Here is a 21579-nt window from a genome sequence, read left to right as displayed (position 1 = left end):
GTGCAGGTTCTGACAGATAGCCTTTCACCTGATGCGGTGACAGAACACAGTGGTACGTTCCAAGCTCTGCAATGACACTCAATGGGGGAATATAGAGGTCCTGTTCTGACTCATTTGTTATGACCACTGGAACCTTGTAGGGCGCATGATCTGGAAGAATAAGAAGGCAGTTGCTAACACATAGACCACCAGGCAGGATGGATGCAGGATGCTGGACAAAAACAGACTTGCTGAATCTGGGAGAGGTAACGTTAGCAGAGCCCTCGATGATGAATGTGCGGCCGGCCGGAACACGCACTGGGACTTTGCTGAGGAGCCTCACTACTCCAACACGGTCACTGTCTCTCTGCTGGTGTGACAACTGGAGGGTCTTTAACATGGCTCTATAACCTTGCGAACTAGGTTGAAATGTGGGCAAGTTGCTCTGCAGGTATTTCTCATATAGGGGTTCAAGCATATTCATACCAATCAGAACAGTGGACGAGGCTTCAGGATAGACATCAGGGACAACTAAAGCCAAGGTTGAGACATCGCACTCCTTACCCATAAAGTCCTTCGGAAATTCAACCACCATCTCCACATAACCAAGGTAAGGAACTGACTGCCCAGCAGCACCTTCGACGTATAATAGATTATGTAAAGGATTAATTTGTTGATCTTGCAAATGTTCATTGTAAAAAGAGGCAGATACTGTGGTCACTTGCGAACCAGTATCAAGCAGACACTGACAGGTGTGACCAAAAACAGCAACTTCAGCGGTGCATTTTGACCTCACCAGGCCTTTGGGGAGATGGGCTATAGCCTCCCGGTTGGACTGCTGGAGGTATGTGCACTGAACAGACTTTTCCAACTTTGCGGGACAGTGTGAGTTCACCTCAGTTCTTGTTTGTCCCCCAACAAGAACTGAGTCTAGTTTAAAGGTTCGCGTACTGATTGATTCTGCTTCTGCCACTTTGGTTTCTTTTCACTGAACTGTCTTTTCTTAGCACTAACGAGTTCTGGGTTCGGCCGGTTGTCACATTGCGGCCTGATGTGTCCATCTTCTCCACAGCAGAAACAGAACCCAGGCTTTGGGCTCGCAGAGGAATCACTCACAGCAGCTGCCATGTTCTGTTTCCCACGTGACTTTAGAACTGGATTGGGTCTTGGAATGTAAGGCAGTCGGCCCTGAGACTGGTTTGCAGTCAAAATAGCCAGTTGACGCTGTATTGCAGCCATCTGTTCAGTAAGTTGTTTGGTAATAACAGTCAATGTCTCGCATAATTTACTTTCCTCTTCTCCATATGCCATTTGGGCTTGTGACGTTACTTTCTGTCGGCCTCCGCCTCCTCCCAGATGCTGTTTCATTCTTTGTGTCTTTACAGCCTCACGATCCTCTTCAGTTCTTAACAGCAGCAGTAATTCAGCGAAAGACGGTGGTTTCTCTTTTTTCTGTTTAAGCTGCAGTTCAGATATCAGGACATTGTCCCAGCATCCTCTGCAGAACTGATTAAGAAGATGTTTATTAACTTCAGCTTTTAGTGCACCTCCCCTCTTTACTGCAAGATTTAAAACAACTTGTAATCGCTGCAGGTAAGTCGAAGGTTTTTCACCAGCGTTTTGAAGAGTATCCATAAATTTTACATACAACTCCTCCACGTCCTGCACTGTCCCATAGGCGGAATCAAGCTGTTGGATATAGATGTTAACAGACATGTCAGGACTTAGATGTTTCACCATGTCAGCAGCTGGTGGCAGGAGACTATCGAGGATTTGTCGCGATCGTTGGATTTCAGATATGGCAGAATCACTGAGAACCAGATCCACACTAGACCGCCAGGTGTCATAGTCCACTTCATGTTGTGGTCGTGGCACCTTTCCAGAAAACACACAGAGTCTGTGGGAAGAGCGCAAATGCACAGCAGTATCCTCAGACTTGTCAATATGTTCTACCACATACCTCTGTAACTCAGGGGGGTTGAGGTCGGAAGCATTGAAACTGACAGTGGCACGTCGCTCCTGCGGCTGAACTATGGGAGCAGTGGCAAGCAGTGAAGATGGAACAGCCATTTTATATGGTGACTGAGTTGTATTCACTGAAGACTGTTCTGCCTTAACATCAATACCGGCTTCCACATCTGGGCGCAGCGCTGAGATTGATTTACTGATCTGGCCCATCATCTCATTCAGCACTTCAGCATAGTTTTGTCCAGTCAGTTTAGCAACTTCTTTTAAGTCAGCTAAATATGTCTGAGTTTTAGAACTTCCCACATTTGCAGTATATACTTGAGATAAATTCTTAATATTATAGACAATACCAGTCTCAGAAGTTTGCGTATATGGTAGAAGTGGATTCAATAGAGTCAAAGGTAGACCAGACTCAAATTCAACAATGAGCATATCGTGAAACTCGGACTCGGGCGAATCAACAGTAAGAGCCCGATTTATCCTACCATACTGCTCGAGAAACCCTTCTACTTCAGCAGCAACCTTGGACTCTGTGACCAATACTGCATTTGGTATTTTAATGTCAAGTGTTTCAAAAAAATTCATGGTCGAATTAATATTGGTGAGACTGAATGTTCAAAAATGTGTATATTAAATACCCTTTCAAGAACTCCTAGGCTGGCTCGCCACAATTATGTAGCATATACACAGGGTATGTGTGTTAAATCTAGCTATAGATAGTTAATTAATAATTGGATTACAAAAGATAAAGTTCTTCTGAGGGAGGTGTTGAAAAAGCAAATAATAACACAGAGACAGATAATTTAGATTTTGTGTTGGTACCATGTATTAAGTGAAAACAAAAGACAAACAATAACAACAATACCCAAAATATTTCAAATCTGCAGAGAAGTTCAGTAGTTCACAAAGTGTAAACAACAACTTGTAACTCAGAAAACTGGAGAGTACTCAATTTAAAGACAATTCACTACACAGTATAGGACTATATTCTTTGCTCATAAAAGATGAACACCATGTCCAAATTATGTGAATGGTCCGTGATATGCAATTAGTCCATGAGCCAGAACCTAGTGAATGGCTGTGTGCGTGTATATATGAGAGTGAGGGGGTGAGCAAAGCTGCACAACCTCCTACCGAACCCACAGGTGGCGATGATGTTGTTGAGGCAGGTTCTGTTCCAGGTAATGATAGCTCGCCATCAACCGGCCCGCAACTGGCCGCACCTGGCCAATTCCTACAGATATTCGACACACCGCGGCACTAGTCGGCTTCTAAAGACGACGGTGGTGGACACGAGTGCAACTGCTCCGGTGGCTTCCCCCTCACACTACTGATTGGGGAAACTCACCGCAGCTTGTAAAAACATGCTTGCATGCTATGATTGGTTGAAAGCATTCACTGAACCTACCATGTGACTCCTGCATGATGATATAAATGAAGGGTGTGTTCAGGTGACTGGGAAAATAGAACCATATAATTTTACTATTTATATTTTACTTTAATTTTATTAATTAATTTTACTATTATTCTCTATTTATATTTACCCTGGGTTACATTTTCTTTCCTTAGTTTATCCTTCCATCCATCCATATATGTAGCGTGTGAATTTCTCTGGCCAAATAAATAATTTAATCTAATAAAATTATCTAATAATTATGAACATTCTCAATTCAAAAGCGTTCAAAAACATCCCATGAATACACAGAACGAGCGGAGCTGAAATCTAGACGAGTGGGAAATGTGTTTCGATCTCTTGAACGTGCTTTGCTCACTACATCAGACTTCAGTTTGTGTTATTATTTCATACTTTCGATGACTATCCTATGATTCCTGAATGTGGAAAGCAGTCATAATAAAGAGAGAGTAGGTGTGTCTGAACGGCTGTTCCATGTTTTGCTCTGTTTTCTGGCCTGAGTTTCGTGGCAAGATCTCATTTCCTCGGCTGGACGTCTTCACAAATACATCTATGGGGTTATATAACAGCCAGTCACCCCGAAACTCTAGGAAAGACCTCGTCTGGCCCTGCTCGCTGTGATGTAACCATGCGGTTCAGATGTGGCCACAGGCATCTCATTCAATAAGAGAACATTACTGAATATACATACACCAAACATTTCTTCAAGTCACAAGTCACATGCTGGCATTCAAGAATAAAATGAAAAGGAAAGAATGACACATCAAAACCCAAATGGTCCCAGTATCCCAGACCGCTGTGTTACATTACACTCGGTCAGATCATCTGGTGCTGATATTCAGATGGGCATGATGCTTTATAGAGGAAAAATAATGACGTCTTTATTTAACAATCAAAATGGTCTAGATGTTCACTTCTGGCCTTGGAATAAGAATAGATGTTATTAAATGCAGAGAGAAGTTGCCAAAGAAATCCCACAAACAATAACTTTTATGAACATGGAAACCTATAGACTTGATTACACAGCTCTGAAGAAAAGCTTACAAACTACACTAGACTCGTCATGTCGCGTGACTAAACCTCACGAGCATCAGCCAGCAAGCGTTTTACAACACAAACATGTAATGTACAGCATTTACAATGAACAACTTTGAGCAGTTCAAAGAGTCTAGAGGACTAGAAATCCACATCTACATGACTAACATTCACAAATTAGATCAGACCATTTAAACTTTCAGATATCTGTGCATTAATAACCTCATAACTGTTTTTGGCAGTGAATAAACCAAAGAGTTAATGATTATGTGATGAACAGTCCAACAACCTAAAGGAACTACGCTCTTTTCTAGGATTTCCGGGTTACTACCGCCGGTTCATTAAAGAGTATTCCGCCATTTCCAAACCTCTGAATGACCTTACCCGTGGGTATTTACCTGCACGGAAGTCCAGAACCAAGCCATCCAACGTTCAATACCAAAGTCCAAATCAGCCTTTTGGAGAACGTTGGAGTCCCAGTTGCCAAGTCGCTTTCACCACATTGATTGAGAAATTAACTGGGGGTGATTACAATGTCTTCTGTAAGTTACTACTTTTCTAAAGTTTGGGGTCAGGGGATTTAAAATAAAAAATAAAAAATAAATCAATACTTTTATTTAGCAAGGATGCTTTAAATTGATTAAAAGTGACAGTGAGTACATTTATAAAGTGATTTTTATTTTATTTTTTATAAACGCTGTTCTTTTTAACTTTCTTTTGATTAAAGATTCTTGAAAATAATAAATGTAGCAGAGTTTTCCCCAAAAATATGAAGCAGTACAACTCAACACTGAGAATTATCGTTTTTTTTTTTTCTTGAGCAGCAAATCAGCATGTTAGAATGATTTCACCATTACTATATTTATTTTTTACCATATAAATATTTTCTTTTTTTCAAAAACATTGAAAAAGCTTTGCACAAGATGGACCTCATGGCCAATAAATAAATAATACATCAAAACCCCTTTTGGCAACTACATGCATATCTACAATATTAGAAGTAAACTGTAGAAATAATGACATTAAGGCTGTCTTACCTGCTAGATCTTCTTTGGATGTGGCCATGCGCGGTGAGCTGTTCCCTGGTTCAATTTTCAGAGACAGTCTGTAATAGAAAGACATGCAGAAGTTTCACTAAGAACACCCCACAAGTTCCATGAAGTTTCAGGGTGGTGCATTTAATATTTCAAATCCAACTACTGTTATCCTGAATGCACAGGCTTTGAGGATGAATTTAGTTGAATCGGATTTGCCATAAACCCCAAATAAGACATGTTAGTGAAATCATCACATAATTTTAGTCTCAACCAAAAGTGCCACGTTAAACACTCAAAATTTATTTTACTGTAAGAGATGTCACTTTTCATTAAAAAAAATTAAATCATGGAACACAGGATTTTTTCTTTATCTTGGTATAATTTGCTCAGAAATTTTTATTGGAATTGGGGGAGTGCATGTACAGTTCTCTCTCCACCTTCAATACCACGACTTAGGTGCCCTTGAGCAAGGCATCAAACCCCCAATGCTCCCCGGGCGCAGCAGCATAAATGGCTGCCTACTGCTCCGGGTGTGTGCTCACAGTGTGTGTGTGTGTGTTCACTGCTCTGTGTGTGTGTTCACTGCTCTGTGTGTGTGTTCACTGCTCTGTGTGTGTGTTCACTGCTCTGTGTGTGTGCATTTCGGATGGGTTAAATGCAGAGCACAAATTCTGAGTATGGGTCACCATACTTGGCTGAATGTCACTTCACTTCACTTCACTCACTAATGGATGCTCTGCAGTGAATGGGTGCCGTCAGAATGAGAGTCCAAACAGCTGATTAAAACATCACAAGTCATCCATACCAGTCCAGTCCACAATTAACATCGTGGAAAGCTGTGTGTTTGTGTTAGAAATGCTTTTAACTTCAAACTGTTGTTTCTGGCCAAAACATCATAATCTACAATAACACTTCACCTCCAGTGAAAAAGTCCATCTCCTGCTGTCCTCACTCATCAAAACCCACCCAAGACTTTGTTTAGAGTGGTTCTGGACTGTTTGGAGTGAAAACATGATCTGTGCAGATTTCTCTCTTGAGTCAGACAAGATAACTTTTGCACTGGAGGAAGCAATATTATGGACAGAGGACTCATATTTTAGCTGAAAACAATGGATTGAAGTTAAAATCTAATGCTGGATCTGTTTCTTACAAACAGTATCTGGCTTCACAAGGCTTTAACTGATGGACTGGAGTGCTGTGGATCACCGTCCTGTTTTTATCAGTTGTTTGTTCTGATGGCACCCATTCACTGCTGAGCAAAATATGTAATATTCGTGTAATACTCAATTTCTACAAATCCGTTCCCATGAAGAAACAAACTCATCTACATCTACTCATCTTTTATCCCAGTGGCGAGTAAGATTTCAGCAAATTTTCATTTATGGGTGAACTGAGTTTAATGCCTCAAAGAGCATGCACAGAGGAGTCCAAATTAAACAATTCCCCATCGTAAGTACACATTGATGGTCTAAGACACGAAACAAGTGGTTTGTGTAAGAAAACAAACAGTATTTATATTGTTTATACCTCTTATACACAACCAGGTCCAACTGATCTGAGGGCGCACGTGCTTCCTGATGTGTGACGTGTGCTCTGGCTTAGTCTGTGCAAGCACTGGAAGTGATCTCTTGCGCGTGTACGTCACTCATTTGTTTAATTTGGACTTCTCTATGCATGCTCTTTGAGGTGGTGACCATATACCTGCATTATATGAGTCACAGACAAGAACAGTTTGACCTAAAAATATCAAAATTGAAACTACTGCGGAAACAAAGACACCTACATCTTAGATGCCCTTGAGGTAAGCTAGAACATTCCAACATTTAGTTTCAAAGTTAACTATCCCTTTAACAAACAAATCCGATGCGGTACAGTCAGTTTACTTAAATGCAGCTATTTGGACATTTTTTACCTTTATGACTGAACAAACGATCAATGACTCAGTGTCTGTAATAATCAATTCATTGAATATTTTCAAATCATTATAACACATATGCAGAAATGACATCTTAAACCTCCTGGACATATGAACTGGTGCTGAACACTATGGGCACACTGAAGAAAAAGTCCTCACTAAATAACACAAGACAGATTGCATGTACTAACAGCCAAAGAACAAAATGAAATCGCCAAAAACAGCAACTGAACAACCTAAACCAGCGTTCAGGGGATTTGTGAAAGAAAAGATCAGATTCCTTCAGAACATCACACTGTTTTTAAGGAAGGTGAAATATGGGTGTGGAGAAATCCCTGGAGAAGCGCTAATCACAGCAATCAATCATTCACTGCTATTTTGTGCATAACAGCAGTTCTCAGTCAGGAAAACAAAAATGTTCACCGATGAGATTGGAGTGACTTAAAGGGTTGAGAGTTCAGAAACCAGACAATTTCAAACTATTCCAAACCATAACAAGACATTTTAACATTTTAAGGTCTCAAAGACGAGCTCAAGATGCAACGGCTGTTTCCAAATGGTAGGCAGCAAAATGACGTGTCCTAGACAAATTATAAAACTGAACCACCACATGCATCCACAGATAAACCAATCCCAGAATGCACTGTAACAAGCTTTTGTACATTTCTGTGAGCACTACAGAGTTGCACTACAACAAACTAACCACACATCTAATTTAAAAAAAGGGATTTTTTCACCAATTTATATCACGGAATAAAAAAAAATACACTTTTTTTTAAAGCAACTTATTTCTCAACTCTGATTTTTTTTCCTATTATGAGTTCTCATTATTCAGACCTTTTTCTTGCAATATGAAGAAAAACACCCGAATTGTGAGATATAAGCTTAGAATTCCGAACTTAGAATACAGAGCAAAAAGTAAAAAAATAAAAGGGATTTAAACTCAGAATTCAGTGGAAAAAAGACAAACCTGCGAGATGTAAACTCAGATGTAAACTCAGAATTCAGAGGAAAAAGTTAAATGACAAATTCTTAACTTACAACAGATGAAAAAGTAAAAAAAAAAAAAAAAATGAAAATTTAAAACTGAATTCTAAGGAAAGTCAAATTGAGAGATGTAAACTCAGAATTCAAGGAAAAAAGTCAAAATTACAAAATTTTATCTTAAAATTCAGAGAAAAAATAGTGTCAAAATAGTGAGACGTAAACTCAGAATGTAAACTTGTACATGTAAAATGTAAACTTGTAATATTGAGGAAAAATGAAAAGAATTTGAGATTTAAACTCAATTTAGAGGGGAAACATTATGAAATGTAAACTCAGAATTCAGGGGAAAAAGTAAAAAAAATAAAAAAATTTATTTAAAGGTGCTGTAGGGAACTTTTGTAAAAATATATTTTTTACATATTTATTAAACCTGTCATTATGTCCTGACAGTAGAATATGAGACAGATAATCTGTGAAAAAAAATCAAGCTCCTCTGGCTCCTCCCAGTGCTCCTATTGCCATTTGCAGAAATTCATCTACGATGTTCTTCCGCAAGACGCAAGCAGTTCTGTTTATTAACCGCTAGAGTGTCAAAAGTTCCCTACCGCAGCTTTAAACTCAGAATTGAGAGTAAAAAAGGTAATATTGTGATGTAAACTTATAATTCTGAGGAAAGTCAAAATTGCAAAATGTAAACTTCAGAGAAAAAGATTCAAATTCCTATAAATCAACTGGTAGTTATCCTTCAGTAGTCTCTGTGTCTGGTGGGTGAAGTTCATTTTCCACTCTGGTGCCTGTGTAGTGTTTCCAGACCTGTGGACCTGCAATGCAAAAGTCCTTGAGCTGCCCTCGTCTCTCATGTTCACCACCCATCCAGAGTGCTGGCCGCGGATCAGAAAGTGTGACGGCCACCTCTGACGACGGACGCCGGATACAGCCAGCAGCATGATGTCAGCTCTGGATGAACTTCAACAGCACACTCTATGGTTTCAGTGCGTTTGGGGCCACGTGAGGTCATGAAGGGGTCACAGACGAAACGTCACCATGGAGACCACATGAGAACCATCGCCAATCATCTAAATTTCGAGCTGAGCCCATCTCAGCCGCTATAAAACAGAGCCGAGCTGTGCAAAAAACACCCTGGAGATTTGAGATACGGCAAAACACAAATAACACCATGACAGATGCTCAGAGCCCCTCTGTTGTAAAAACAAAGATGGAAGAGCTAAATGTATTTATCTACAAAATGACACAATGAACCCCTGACTGAACTCTGACTGTGACTTTTACTAAACGTAACTGCAATCTGGTTATTGTAGGCTTTTTAATGACTTTAACAGAATACGGTTACATGTGTAGTGTACATGTTGTTTTATGCCTAAACACAAAACAGCACACAATTAGCCATAAAATATTTAGATTTCTACAATGCATTTTTATTGTAACATTGTTGTGGCCAGTTGTTCATATTAATTAAGTCATAAAGGTAACGTTGTCCTACTGAATTTTTTTTTGTTTTTTTGGAATTTACAAGAATGGCTTGAGACGGATGTTAAAATAGGTTGAAAATTACAGAAAAGGTCTGTACTATTTCACACTGCATGCAGCATCGCTTGCAGTAACAAAAATACATTACTGTTTTCTCATTAAACAAAATGTAACTGTATGGGGCAAAAATAAACTTACCAATACAGATATTTTCAACATATGTAAAATGTGTAAAATCCTAACTTTTGATATTTTCCCATAAATATAAAACCTAACTTTAAATGATGAATATAAACTTGCACGAAAAAAGTAAAAAAAAAAAAAATGTATATAAAAATACTATACATATATTTGCATTTTTTTTATGAATTTTTTTTTACTATTTAAAATATGCAAAACAGTACTTAAAATAAAAAATATATACTTTTATATATTTTATAATAATATTTACATATTATAGAATATATATATTTTACACTATGCAAAATTACAAAAAAATTAATGACAAATATAAACTTTTATAAAAATATAAACGTATTTATTTTTATTGAAAAATCTAATGTTTGTAAAGCCCCATTCACACCAAGAACAGCAACTATAAAGATAACAATAAAGATATAGTTTTAAATATCATTCCATACCACAGCTATAATGATAAAGGCACAGAGAAACAATATCATTGGAATCACTTTCAGAGTCTTTCCACCTGATGAACAATAAAAAATATTGACAGCCAATCAGAATCAATCTTGCTGTCATGAGCTTGAGAATTTAAAGCGGCAGGCGAGCGTGAGCTTAGAATAAACAGATGATATCTTTCACTGGTGTGGATGCTAATATCATTATCTTTATGCTTATCGTTCTTAGTGTGAACAAGGCTTAAGGCAAGTACAAATGAGCAGGTCATCAGAAAAAAGTGAGTTTCTTTTCTTTTCTTCTTCCTTCCTTTTTTTGTATTTGGTTACGTACCAACATTTTAAGAGATTTTATATCTGTGTTTCTCCAAAACCTGACATGTGATGTGCAAAGGATGTATTCACTCGGACTGCATACTTCAGACTGAAGGACTAATTAAAAATACATTTTCCTGATGACTCCAAATTATGAGTGAATCCAAGAAAACAATCATCTCAGACGAGCTGAATGAAAGACTGATGCTCGTCACGGATGGTCGGCCACAGGAAGCAGAGCAAAAAGACTGGCTTCTCAGACAGCTACGAAAAGAGCCGTGAAACATGTTAAACAACACTCTGTTAAAGTTGACTTCTTACCAGTTGATGAACGCTTTTCAGCAGTTAAGACATCAATATGGGGAATGTATTTCTGATACAGTGTGTGCCAGTAATAACAGGCTCTTCACTGCACTGAGATGAGAGTCCCACAGATATTCACTCATCCAGTGGAATAAACATTTAAATATAGGCTCTTTTAACAGGCTCTGATGAATTGCTAATTCACAAATTCACTTCACAGCATGATGGTATGACGGGGAGAAGAGAACTTTAGGGGTTCACGTTAAAGCAAAAAGAGATCTGCTGCATTCTTCGCAGCTTCTGGCTGAAGATCTAGTATGATTCAATGTTTAAGACATACTCCTCTACTGGAAGAGACAGTTCAACAAGAAATGAAAATCCAGTCATCATTAACTCAACCTCATGTCGTTCCAAAACTGTTTGATTTCATTTCTTCTGCAAAACACAAAAGAAGATATTTTGAAGTATGTTTCAGTTGTTTTCGTGGTTTCAGACTGCATTGACTTTAATTGCACAGCAAAAAGATTTAAATATCATTGAATGGTCACAAAAAAGCACATGTATTTTTCAAATTATATTTTTTTGGTGTTTGCTGAAGCAAAAAAGACATTTTTCATTTGAAATATCCCTCTATCATGGTCTATGGAAGGCCCATTGTATACAAAAGGGGAAAAAAGTAATAAAAAAGGTAATTGTGACTTTTTGCACAGAAGAAAAATCACATCACACAAAATTTACATATCACAATTCATCACAAAATGATACATATCACCTCCCCCCCCAGAATTCTAAATTTAAATCTTGGAATTTTAACTTTTTCCCCCTCAGAATTCTATTCTACGTTTGCATGTAAGAATTCTGACATTTTTAATTCTATTTTGTGATTATTTGTCTCAGATTTTAAGTTTACATCTCAGAATTCTTTCTTTTTTTCTCAGTATTCAAAGTTTACATCTCATAATTCTAATTATTTTATATCAGAAATTCTAAGTTTACATCACAGAATTCCGATTTTTCTCTCTCTATTCTAAGTTCACGTGTCATAATAATGACTTTTTTTGGTAGAATTCCAAGTTTGCATCTACTTGTTTTCTGTCATAGAATAAAAAAGGTAACTTATTAGCAAATTTATATCTTATAATTGTGAAAAAAGTTCAAATGGTGAGATATAAATTCAGAATGTGAAGAAGAAAAAAAATCTGGATTATGAAAAAGTTGCAACTACCTTCAAACCAGGGCATTATTCTGACTCAGACTGCAAGGTTCTGTGAAATATCTGATAATAACCAATAACAGAATTAAAAACATCACATTCTGCTAAAAAAAATATGCAATTACTGGAATTTAGACAACAATACTGTTTTGCAAATAATACACGTTTTACATTTCACCACTTTCACCTCAAATTATTATTATTATTAATGGTTTGGAACAACTGTGTATAAGGATTTATTTCTCACCTCACTGTTGGTTCCACCATGTGTTTGGACTCAGCCCTGCTGAGCTTAAGCAATGTTGCTCAAAAGCACATTTCATTTGTGTAAAACACAACTGTAAAACAAAACACTGACTTTGCTGCTCACTGTTTCCCTATTAAAACAGCGACCGGTGAATTCCCAGTGTCAAATGCCTAGGGATATCAGCTGTCATGTCGCAACCAGAAAAACACAAATGCAATCTTTCCTGTTTGCCAAATCTTAAATCATTCAGCCAATGGGTCACCCTCGCTTTGGTTCTGCTGGCGGTGCCACGCGTCCTGCTAAAGTCATCATGCCGTTTGAAGAAGGAGCTCTGCTGTAAATACAGTCCCTTTGCATTTTACCATTGAGACCTACTTACTTGAAATTGTCATCTTCCACAAACTTCTGAAGCTCCTCGATGTAGTGAACAGACATCAAGTACTTCTGCACATGTGGGAGAGTCACGAGGTGATCTGTGAGGAGGATGTCGAGAGTCAGATGAGTGCATGTATATATTCACGTGGATCCGAAATCTCCCTACAGATTTCACGACTAAATGTCCTTCGCACTGACCGTATGTGCAGGACATCTGGAGGTCAGAGATCACCCGCAGGATGTTGTTCATCTGATTGGTTCTCTGCTGGGTTTCAATGATGCTGTCAGATGCAGGATAGGCCGAGTCGATGTAAATCATGTCCAGCAGATAGATCCCTGTGTGTGAGAAATGGAAGTGAGATGGACTAGAAGTATGCATGCTATTTATGGATTTATTGATATGGAAATTTAGGCTGATATGATAGCAATAATATAATGACACGGGGTGATGTATCAACATGTAAAGCTGTATTTCGTCTCAGAAAGAGATAAAGCACCTCCATGCACCGTTAGAGTTTATTACCTCAGTCAAGCTGTGATACACATTATAAATACTGACTAACAAGAACCAGGCATGTACTGCAGGAACAAGTGGACACTATTGGCCTTAATTTATCCCAGAATGCATCTTGATTTAGAGGCGAGGCAGAAATTACACATCTGCACAGCATTCGCAATTAGATCTTTCTAATCTTCTATTTGATTTCTACATAAGTATCTGATGAGACAAGAAGATCTGAGGCAGTCCTGCTTGGGTAATTAACATTTCCCATGTGTATCTTTAACATCGGGGTGTGTTTGTGATAATGGCATATTACTAAAGTACACTGCAGAACTCAGTACACACTGAACAATCTCTTCATCAATCAATCCAAACCAAAAAAAGTGTACAGATCCTTCATATTGCTCCAAATCTATATTTGATTTTCTTTCTCGTGTGGAACACAAAACGGGAAGTTAGACAAAAAGCCTGAGCTGGATAGCCAAAGTCCAAAAAGTACAGTAAAATTAATCTAACACTATGAATCATCCACCATCTATTTGCATGAAAGATAATTATAGTCATAGAGAAAATCAAAATTATAGAAATTAGTTTTAGAATTTAGTTTTAGTTTTATTACTTATTTATCATTTTGACTGTTCAACTTTTGTCTCATAATTAAATACTTTGTTACAATGACTTTTAATCTCTAGATTTTCGACTAAGTATTGCATAATTAGGACTGTGTATCTAATCTTTTTTATCTCATATTTATGACTTTTTATCTTTAATTTCAATGTTATATCTGGTAACTATGACTCTCATATCTCATAATTAGCTTTTCTTCTCATATTTTAGTTTTATGTCATAATAATGAAAATCTGTTAATTTTGATTTATTATTCAAAATTAGGATTTAGTATCTCATAATATTGGAATTTTGTCTTATGATAAATAGTTTTATCACAAATTCATGTTTTATCACAATTTTCATGTTATAATCATGATTTTCTAAATCTCTTAATTTCAATTTATTATTTTATAATTTTGTGTTTAACTCACAATTATGACTTAGTATCACATAATTTTTTTTATCTCACAATAAAGACTTTTTCCTCTATGAATTTTCCATAACTATGATTCACAAAAACATGTTTTTTATGTGGCATAAATCTTACATCTAGTTTTACATTTCATAGAGGAAGGAAAATAGCACAGGACCGTGATAACACGCAGGTGAGCATATTATGAAAAATTATACATTTGAGTAAATAACTCTTTATAAAACTTTAATTAGTTTAACTTCCATTATGAACTAAAACACATGCAGCCAAATACAATCCATAATCTGAATTAAACTCCAAAGACAAGCTGAGACAAATGAAAGACTAATTGAGATTGAAAGGCCTTCAGACGTGTTCAGTGATCCTCTTTCAGAACCACTGGAGTGACTGCAGCAGTTCAGCTGTGGAAAAAATGAAAAGCGGTTTCCACCAGAACAGCTGAGGTCTCTGGAGAGTCAGAGCAGATGTGTGAGGCAACATAAAGCATGTGGCATCACTGTGGAGGAGATGTCATGGCCTCCTGCAAACTATCAGATGGTTTTCAGTAATATACACCCGCACAGGGCTGGGACCCCCACGACACAGTGCTGTCTCTTATAGTATGCCAGCATACACCTATTGTTCAGATAAAAAGTAGCTTGGCTCTATAAAATAAATAAATTCATAAACAAATACAACAAAATAAACAAATTAATTAAACGATAATAAATAAATAAAAAATAAATTTAATTTATAAATTATTGCATTGAACACCGCATTGGTTGGGTTCATTGGTTTGTTCCAGCAAATTGCTTGGTACCAACCAATGAAACAAGCAACCAACAAATAAATCAACCAACCAACCAACCAACCAACCGAGTGAAACAATCAATGAATCAACCAATGAACCAACCAACAAACAAACCAATGAACCAACCAACAAACAAACCAATGAACCAACCAACAAACAAACAAACCAACGAACCAACCAACAAACCAACCAACCAACCAACCAACCAATGAACCAACCAACAAACAAACCAATGAACCAACCAACAAACAAACCAATGAACCAACCAACAAACAAACCAACCAACCAACAAACCAACCAACCAACCAACAAACCAACCAATGAACCAACCAACCAACCAACCAACAAACCAACGAACCAACAAACAAACCAATGAACCAACCAACAAATAAACCAACGAACCAACCAACAAACAAACCAATGAATCAACCAGTCAACCAAAAAAATAAATAAAAAAAAAATCAATCAACCAACCTACCAACTAAAGAACCAACGGATTAACCTACAAACCAACCAACCAATGAATGAACCAACAAATGAATAAAATGATGGGCCGTCGATTAACCAACAAACCAACCAATCAATGAACAATCCAACCAACTGACAACCAACAAACCAAACAACCAACAAAAGAACGAAGTTCCAACAAACCAAAGAATCAACCAACAAATGAACCAACCAACCAACCTACTTACCTACCCATCTAAATATATAGCAATATATCTAATTACATATATAGAAGGGGACTAATTTTCTCAGCTATCAAATGTTGCAAGCTTATTTTTGGACCTGCATTTGTAAATAGCCTTTGTGTAAATATAATGTCTAGGAAGAGTAAAACAGTTTTCTTTGGACATTCTTAGATGAGATTAAACAAAAGGAAAGTTTATTTTCTCTACTGATTCATGCAGAAGGAAAAAGTGGCTGGTACTTTAGCAAATAAATGTTTTAATGAAAACCACATGGCTGGATTTAAACTGAGAAAGGAAGTCCTCACAATCTAATAAAAGCATAAATCAGACTAATATATAAAGCAAGGCAAAAATCCTGCTCGTAACTATACAGTCAAATAGTGGTGCCCTGCTAGTGATTAGAAGAGCATTATTTGAGCAAATGACCAAAAAGGTAGTTTAATACATCAGCCTATTTATGGTGCTCTGGATAAACTGCTGCAGGCTGCTGGTCCTCAGCAAAACAGATGGAGATGTTCATCTAAAGAATCATGTGTTTCTGTGCTGTAAACAAAACACAGATTTAAATAAATGGACCATAGCAGTAGCACTGCATGAAAGATTATATTAAACCCTGAGTTCATTTCAGCCAGAGACCACAAGAGGTGATGTGTTACCATGAATAAAATGATAATCACAGACATAAGCAACAATAGCCAGAGTAAAGACATACTTTTTTTTTTTTAAATGGGCGTTTTAATGTTTTTTAATGTGATAGGACAGTAGAAAGGTGATAATAAAGCATTGAGTTGGGCTGATGCTTTGCTAGGCTTTTGCTGCAGCTGACTTTAGTTGTTATTTGTTTGTGGCTCTTTCTATTTTAGTTTTGTCTTCAGCGAGTGAAATACAGCTCAAACAGGTTGAGATCAGGAGATTGACTTATAAGAGAATAATCCACTTTATTACCTTTAAAAACTCCTGGATTGATTTTGCTGTATGTTTTGGGTCATCGTCCATTTGTACTATGATGCACCGGCCAATTAACTTTTGACTGAATCTGGGCATAGAGTATATCTCTTTACTCTTCAGAATTCACTCATCATCACTAAACACCAGTAACCAAGTGCCACTGGAAGCCATGCACACTCATGCGTCACACTGCTCAATGTTTCTCAGATGATGTTGTGTGCTTCGGATCATGGGCTGTTCAAAACCTTCTCCATACTTTTTTCTTCCCGTCATTCTAGTTCAGCTTAATCTCAGCCATCCAAAGAATGCATTTCCAGAAGTGCTCTGGCTTTTTTAGATGTTTTTTTGGCAAAGTCTAATCTACCCTTGTTTGTGGTATTTGCTCTGGTGAAGCCTTCTCTTGATTGTAGACTTTGACAGAGACGTTTACCTCCTGGAGAGTGTTCTTCTCTTGCCTGGATGTTGTGAAAGGGTTTTTCTTTACCATGGAGAGGATCCTCCGATCATCCACTACCGTTGACGTCCAGGTGTTTTTATGTTGCTGAGCTCACCAGTGCGTTCTTTTTTCTCAGAATGTACCAAACTGTTAATTCGGCCACGACTGATGTCCCTGCTATCTCTCTGGTGGATTTGTTTTGATTTTGAAGCCTAACAATAGTCTGTTTCACGTGCATGGAGAGATCCAGATTACATGAAGTGGGTTCACAGCAACAGCTTCCAAATGCAAATAGCACGTTTAGAATCAACTCCAGACCTTTTACCTGTTTAACTGAAGCAGAAATAACAAAATAATAGCCCACGCATGTCCATGAAACAGCTTTTGAGTCAACTGTCCAATTACTTACGGTCCCTTGAAAGTGGGGGTGGGGTGTACATATAAGCCTATATTCATTGCACAATTGTAACTTGAATATGGTTTGGTCAGCAGCTAATAAAAATAGTGCCTGTAACTAAATATATATGAACCTAACTGCTTCGCTTTTGTCCAAATATAGCAATAAAACTCCAGAAACATGACTGAAGTAGATCAGTTGTGAACACATCTCCAGTTCAGTCACACACACTGCTGGACGACCAGCCTTGACGAAATCTGAGTCACTCCATGGCTTCATCCACACAATGACATCAGTGCTCAACACGACAATCAGCATCTCTGCCATTGGATTACCAAAGTCTGCCTGTATCCATGCACACAGTCATGAAACTCTTGCAACACATTATTTTCTGTTTCAGGGTGTTATCAGCAGGTTTCGTGAGATTCACTAAAACGCTTGAGCTAAATATAAAGACGGAAACTCAGCTTGACAGCACCTGATGAAGGTTGTGGGAAGGTACAGGCAATGTTAGCTGCACAAGCAACTAAAAAACATTGAACAAAAGTTTACTGCTTGTCTTCTGCATGGGGTGTGTGTTTAGTTTAAGGTCATCTTTTGCTTGTCCAGTAAAAACTTGATGAAGGTGTTCAGACCGAACAGTATCAGGGTGAAGCTCTCTGGTGCCCTTAAAAGGCAGCAGTGTGGCATCTTACATAACAGTGTCTCAAAGCACATGGTGAAAACCTGACGGATCGAAGAGAACATCATCGTTCCTTTTTCTTCTATTGCAACATTCACCTTGGACAGCACAGCTCTGCATTATGTGCTGTTCCTATTACACAATCAGAGACGTGTGCCCAAAGAGACTGTGAAAACGTGCTGAAGCAAAGTTCACAAAGTTGTGATTCGCTTCCAAGGCTGATCGTTCAACACAAGCACATGCGACGAGCTCTGGTTTTGTTCATCCAGTGTTGTTTCTCAGCTGTGAGAAACGGCCTTTTGTCTGAAGTGTTTTATAGCTACATGTCTGCACAAGTTACTATCTTTGAAAAATGATGTACTTCAAGTCTGGCTTGCAATCCAGGCTCTCTCTGGATTGTTCATCTTTACTCTAAGCCTCATAATATACTTGGGACAATCTTATTATGCTTTCTCATGCATGCATGTGACATCTAAATAGTCACAAACTGAAATGCTCAAATTGTTAATCGTAATTATTTGCATACAAATTAATCATCAGTAAAAACTGGCAGTTCTAACCACATGCATGAAGCAATCTAACACTAAAATACATAAACCACCGATAGAAAGTTTTGATAATTCATAAGCTCTGAAGCATCTTAAAACATGAACATTAGCACAGGAAATGTAGTGTGGAAGAGTTGGGCAAAACGCAATTTGGAATAGGTGGCAGTAATGCACTTATAAGTCAGCAATCCACCGTAAAGCAAGAAGAAGATTTTGTGTATTTACACATCAATGTATTGTCGCGAGCCGCAGGGTTTAATTTGGATTTGTTTGTATATGTTTTTTGTTTTGTTTTATTGTATGTTTTAGCAGCGATTCCCATTCACATCCATTATAAACTGACAGACTGCAACGGTTTGAGTTAAAAATCTTGGGTTGTGTTCTACAGAAGAAACAAAGTCACCTACATCTTGGATGCCCTGAGGGTAAGCAGATAAACATCAAAGTTTAATTTTTGGGTGAACTATCCCTTTAAGGGGACTTTAAATAAATATTTTATGTAAAAGAGATTTAGCTGACAAAAATGGGAATTGGGAATACCGCTTTTACACAGTTGTTGTAAAATAGAACAAATATATATATATAATAATCCTCATTGTACTGTGTCAGATAAATACTGCCTAAATTACAAAAATGTGAAATATATAGGGCAGGTATTGCAAACTAATGCTAATAATTAATGAATTATATAACACGTCAAATTAAAATAAATAATTATAATTTACTAAAAGTTTAAATTTACTAGTAAAAGAGGTACTTGACAAAAAAGCTTGTGAAGTTGTAATTAAAACATTATGGCAGTAGAGCGTACAAGAAAACTCTATTTTACTTGCTGTTTCTTTATAATTATTAGTGCAATCTACTAACAATTTCTGTGTGAATATTGTTTGAAAATAAATACAAATGTGGTAGTGTACACCTTCGTACCTTCTCTACCAATAAAGGGCACATTTTATTACATTAAGGTATTAAGGCACACCTTTAAGGGTTTTTCTATTGAGGGCAAACCTACAAAAAAGGAACAATTTGTTCATTTTGAACCCTGTTTTGGAAGTAAAACTATGAAACACACACAACTTTAGAGGAGACTACAGCACATATGAAGAAGTCCTGCATTCGATTGCTTCATAAATGCATATAAATCCCAACTGTGCCGGTGGATTCTGGGATGGTGAATTGGACAAACGCTCCACTGCAATCTAAGCAAAAGCGGACAGAAGGGACATCATGTTATTCTCTGGCCAATTATCTTAAGTGAGCCAATTTTATGGATGATTTTAAAGCATGAGCTCCTTTCAGAACGCATTATCATCTTCATGTGTAATTATCGGCTCATCTCGCATCACATGCCAAGACAGAGTCCCTGCGAACATCCCGATGAGGACAGAGAGAGAGAGAGAGCGATGAAGAGACATGTTTGGACTGAAGAGGATATGATGTAGTGGTTACATCTCCATGTAAACACTCACAATCTTATCAGATGAGTCACAAACACATTTCTCACACCAAATGGATCGAGAAGAACCATATTGTTCTAGTTAAAGTTATTTTTCTCAGACAGTCTATTTAATGACATGAGTCTTTAATTTGATTCAAGCATCCATAACACACCTTTTTTTGCATTTACGGATTAGTTGCTAAGGTGTTTAGAGAGTTCTTAGAATGTTGCTATGTTGTTGCTAGGCAGTTTAGAGTGCTTTCACTGGTTTCTCAGAAAGGATGGAAGAAAGAAAGATTTGGCATTAAACCCTTTGCCTAGGGAGAGGTTTTCAAAGGATTACAATACATACATTTCAGTTTTGCTATATATTCACATAGGAAACACTTATTTAAAAATGGTAATAATATTTCACAGTATTACTGATTTTGCTATATTTTATACAGCAAAATCCCCAAAATCCCCAACTCTGCTCAGGGTACATATTATCCCAATCTACAGAGTGTTAAAGTAACACTGACACAAAGTTTCCTCTGTTGAGGATTATGTGATGCATTTTATGTCTAAAAGCCTGAACAGTGGTTGTTCATCTTCAACATTGTTAACAACAGGTTTTCTTTACTAATGCTCACTCTTCAAATGATTAATTGCTTAATTATCCCATAAACTTGAACTCTGCTTCATTGTTACTGTACTTTAACACTCTGTAGATTGGGACAATATGTACACCGAGGAGAGTTGATTTATCTCTGGGGATTTTGCTCAAATAATAGATCAAATAAATGAAGCCTTATCGAGCAAAACAGTTTTCTTTCAAAAAGATCATAACAGATCTAAAACGTTTGAATGCTAAAAGCAGCCACCAATTAGTTTTTGTTGTTGTTGTCCTTTTATGATGGCAAAATTGCAAGTAAAGTATCATGTATATACTGCCTGTTAAAATATTTATATAAAAAAGGCATTTAAAACATTAAAAACATAAAACATTTTTAGAACAGCTTTAAGTGCAATGCCAGATTTTGACAGAAATCACTAATCCAGACGATCAAGTTTTGATCAATTATCTGTGTTTAAATGCAGGAATTATCTTTAAGATTTCCTGAAAGTTACTTTAAGATACTTGACACCACCAGTGATCTTACCCACAGATAATGACCTTCTCATGTGGCATCATACATCTAAAACCATCACTC

General features: G+C 37.3%; 1 protein-coding gene across 4 annotated transcripts in view; it reads right to left on the bottom strand.

Moving 5' to 3' along the window:
* The window catches only part of LOC127957723 (ras-specific guanine nucleotide-releasing factor RalGPS1), a 128120-nt gene that overhangs the window by 23018 nt on the left and 83523 nt on the right, over positions 1-21579 (bottom strand). For all 4 annotated transcript variants that reach the window (XM_052556369.1, XM_052556367.1, XM_052556370.1 and 1 more), the window contains 3 exons: positions 13110-13247; positions 12916-13009; positions 5434-5501 (listed from right to left, as the gene is read on the bottom strand). In XM_052556369.1, coding sequence (XP_052412329.1) covers positions 5434-5501; positions 12916-13009; positions 13110-13247 — 300 coding nt within the window. The remainder of the gene's footprint in view (positions 1-5433; positions 5502-12915; positions 13010-13109; positions 13248-21579) is intronic.

This window comes from Carassius gibelio, chromosome B5 (genome assembly GCF_023724105.1).
Source record: "Carassius gibelio isolate Cgi1373 ecotype wild population from Czech Republic chromosome B5, carGib1.2-hapl.c, whole genome shotgun sequence".
Classification (NCBI taxonomy): domain Eukaryota; kingdom Metazoa; phylum Chordata; class Actinopteri; order Cypriniformes; family Cyprinidae; genus Carassius; species Carassius gibelio.
The sequence above is the reverse complement of the archived record's forward strand: the minus strand, read 5'-3'. Positions and strand labels throughout refer to the sequence as shown.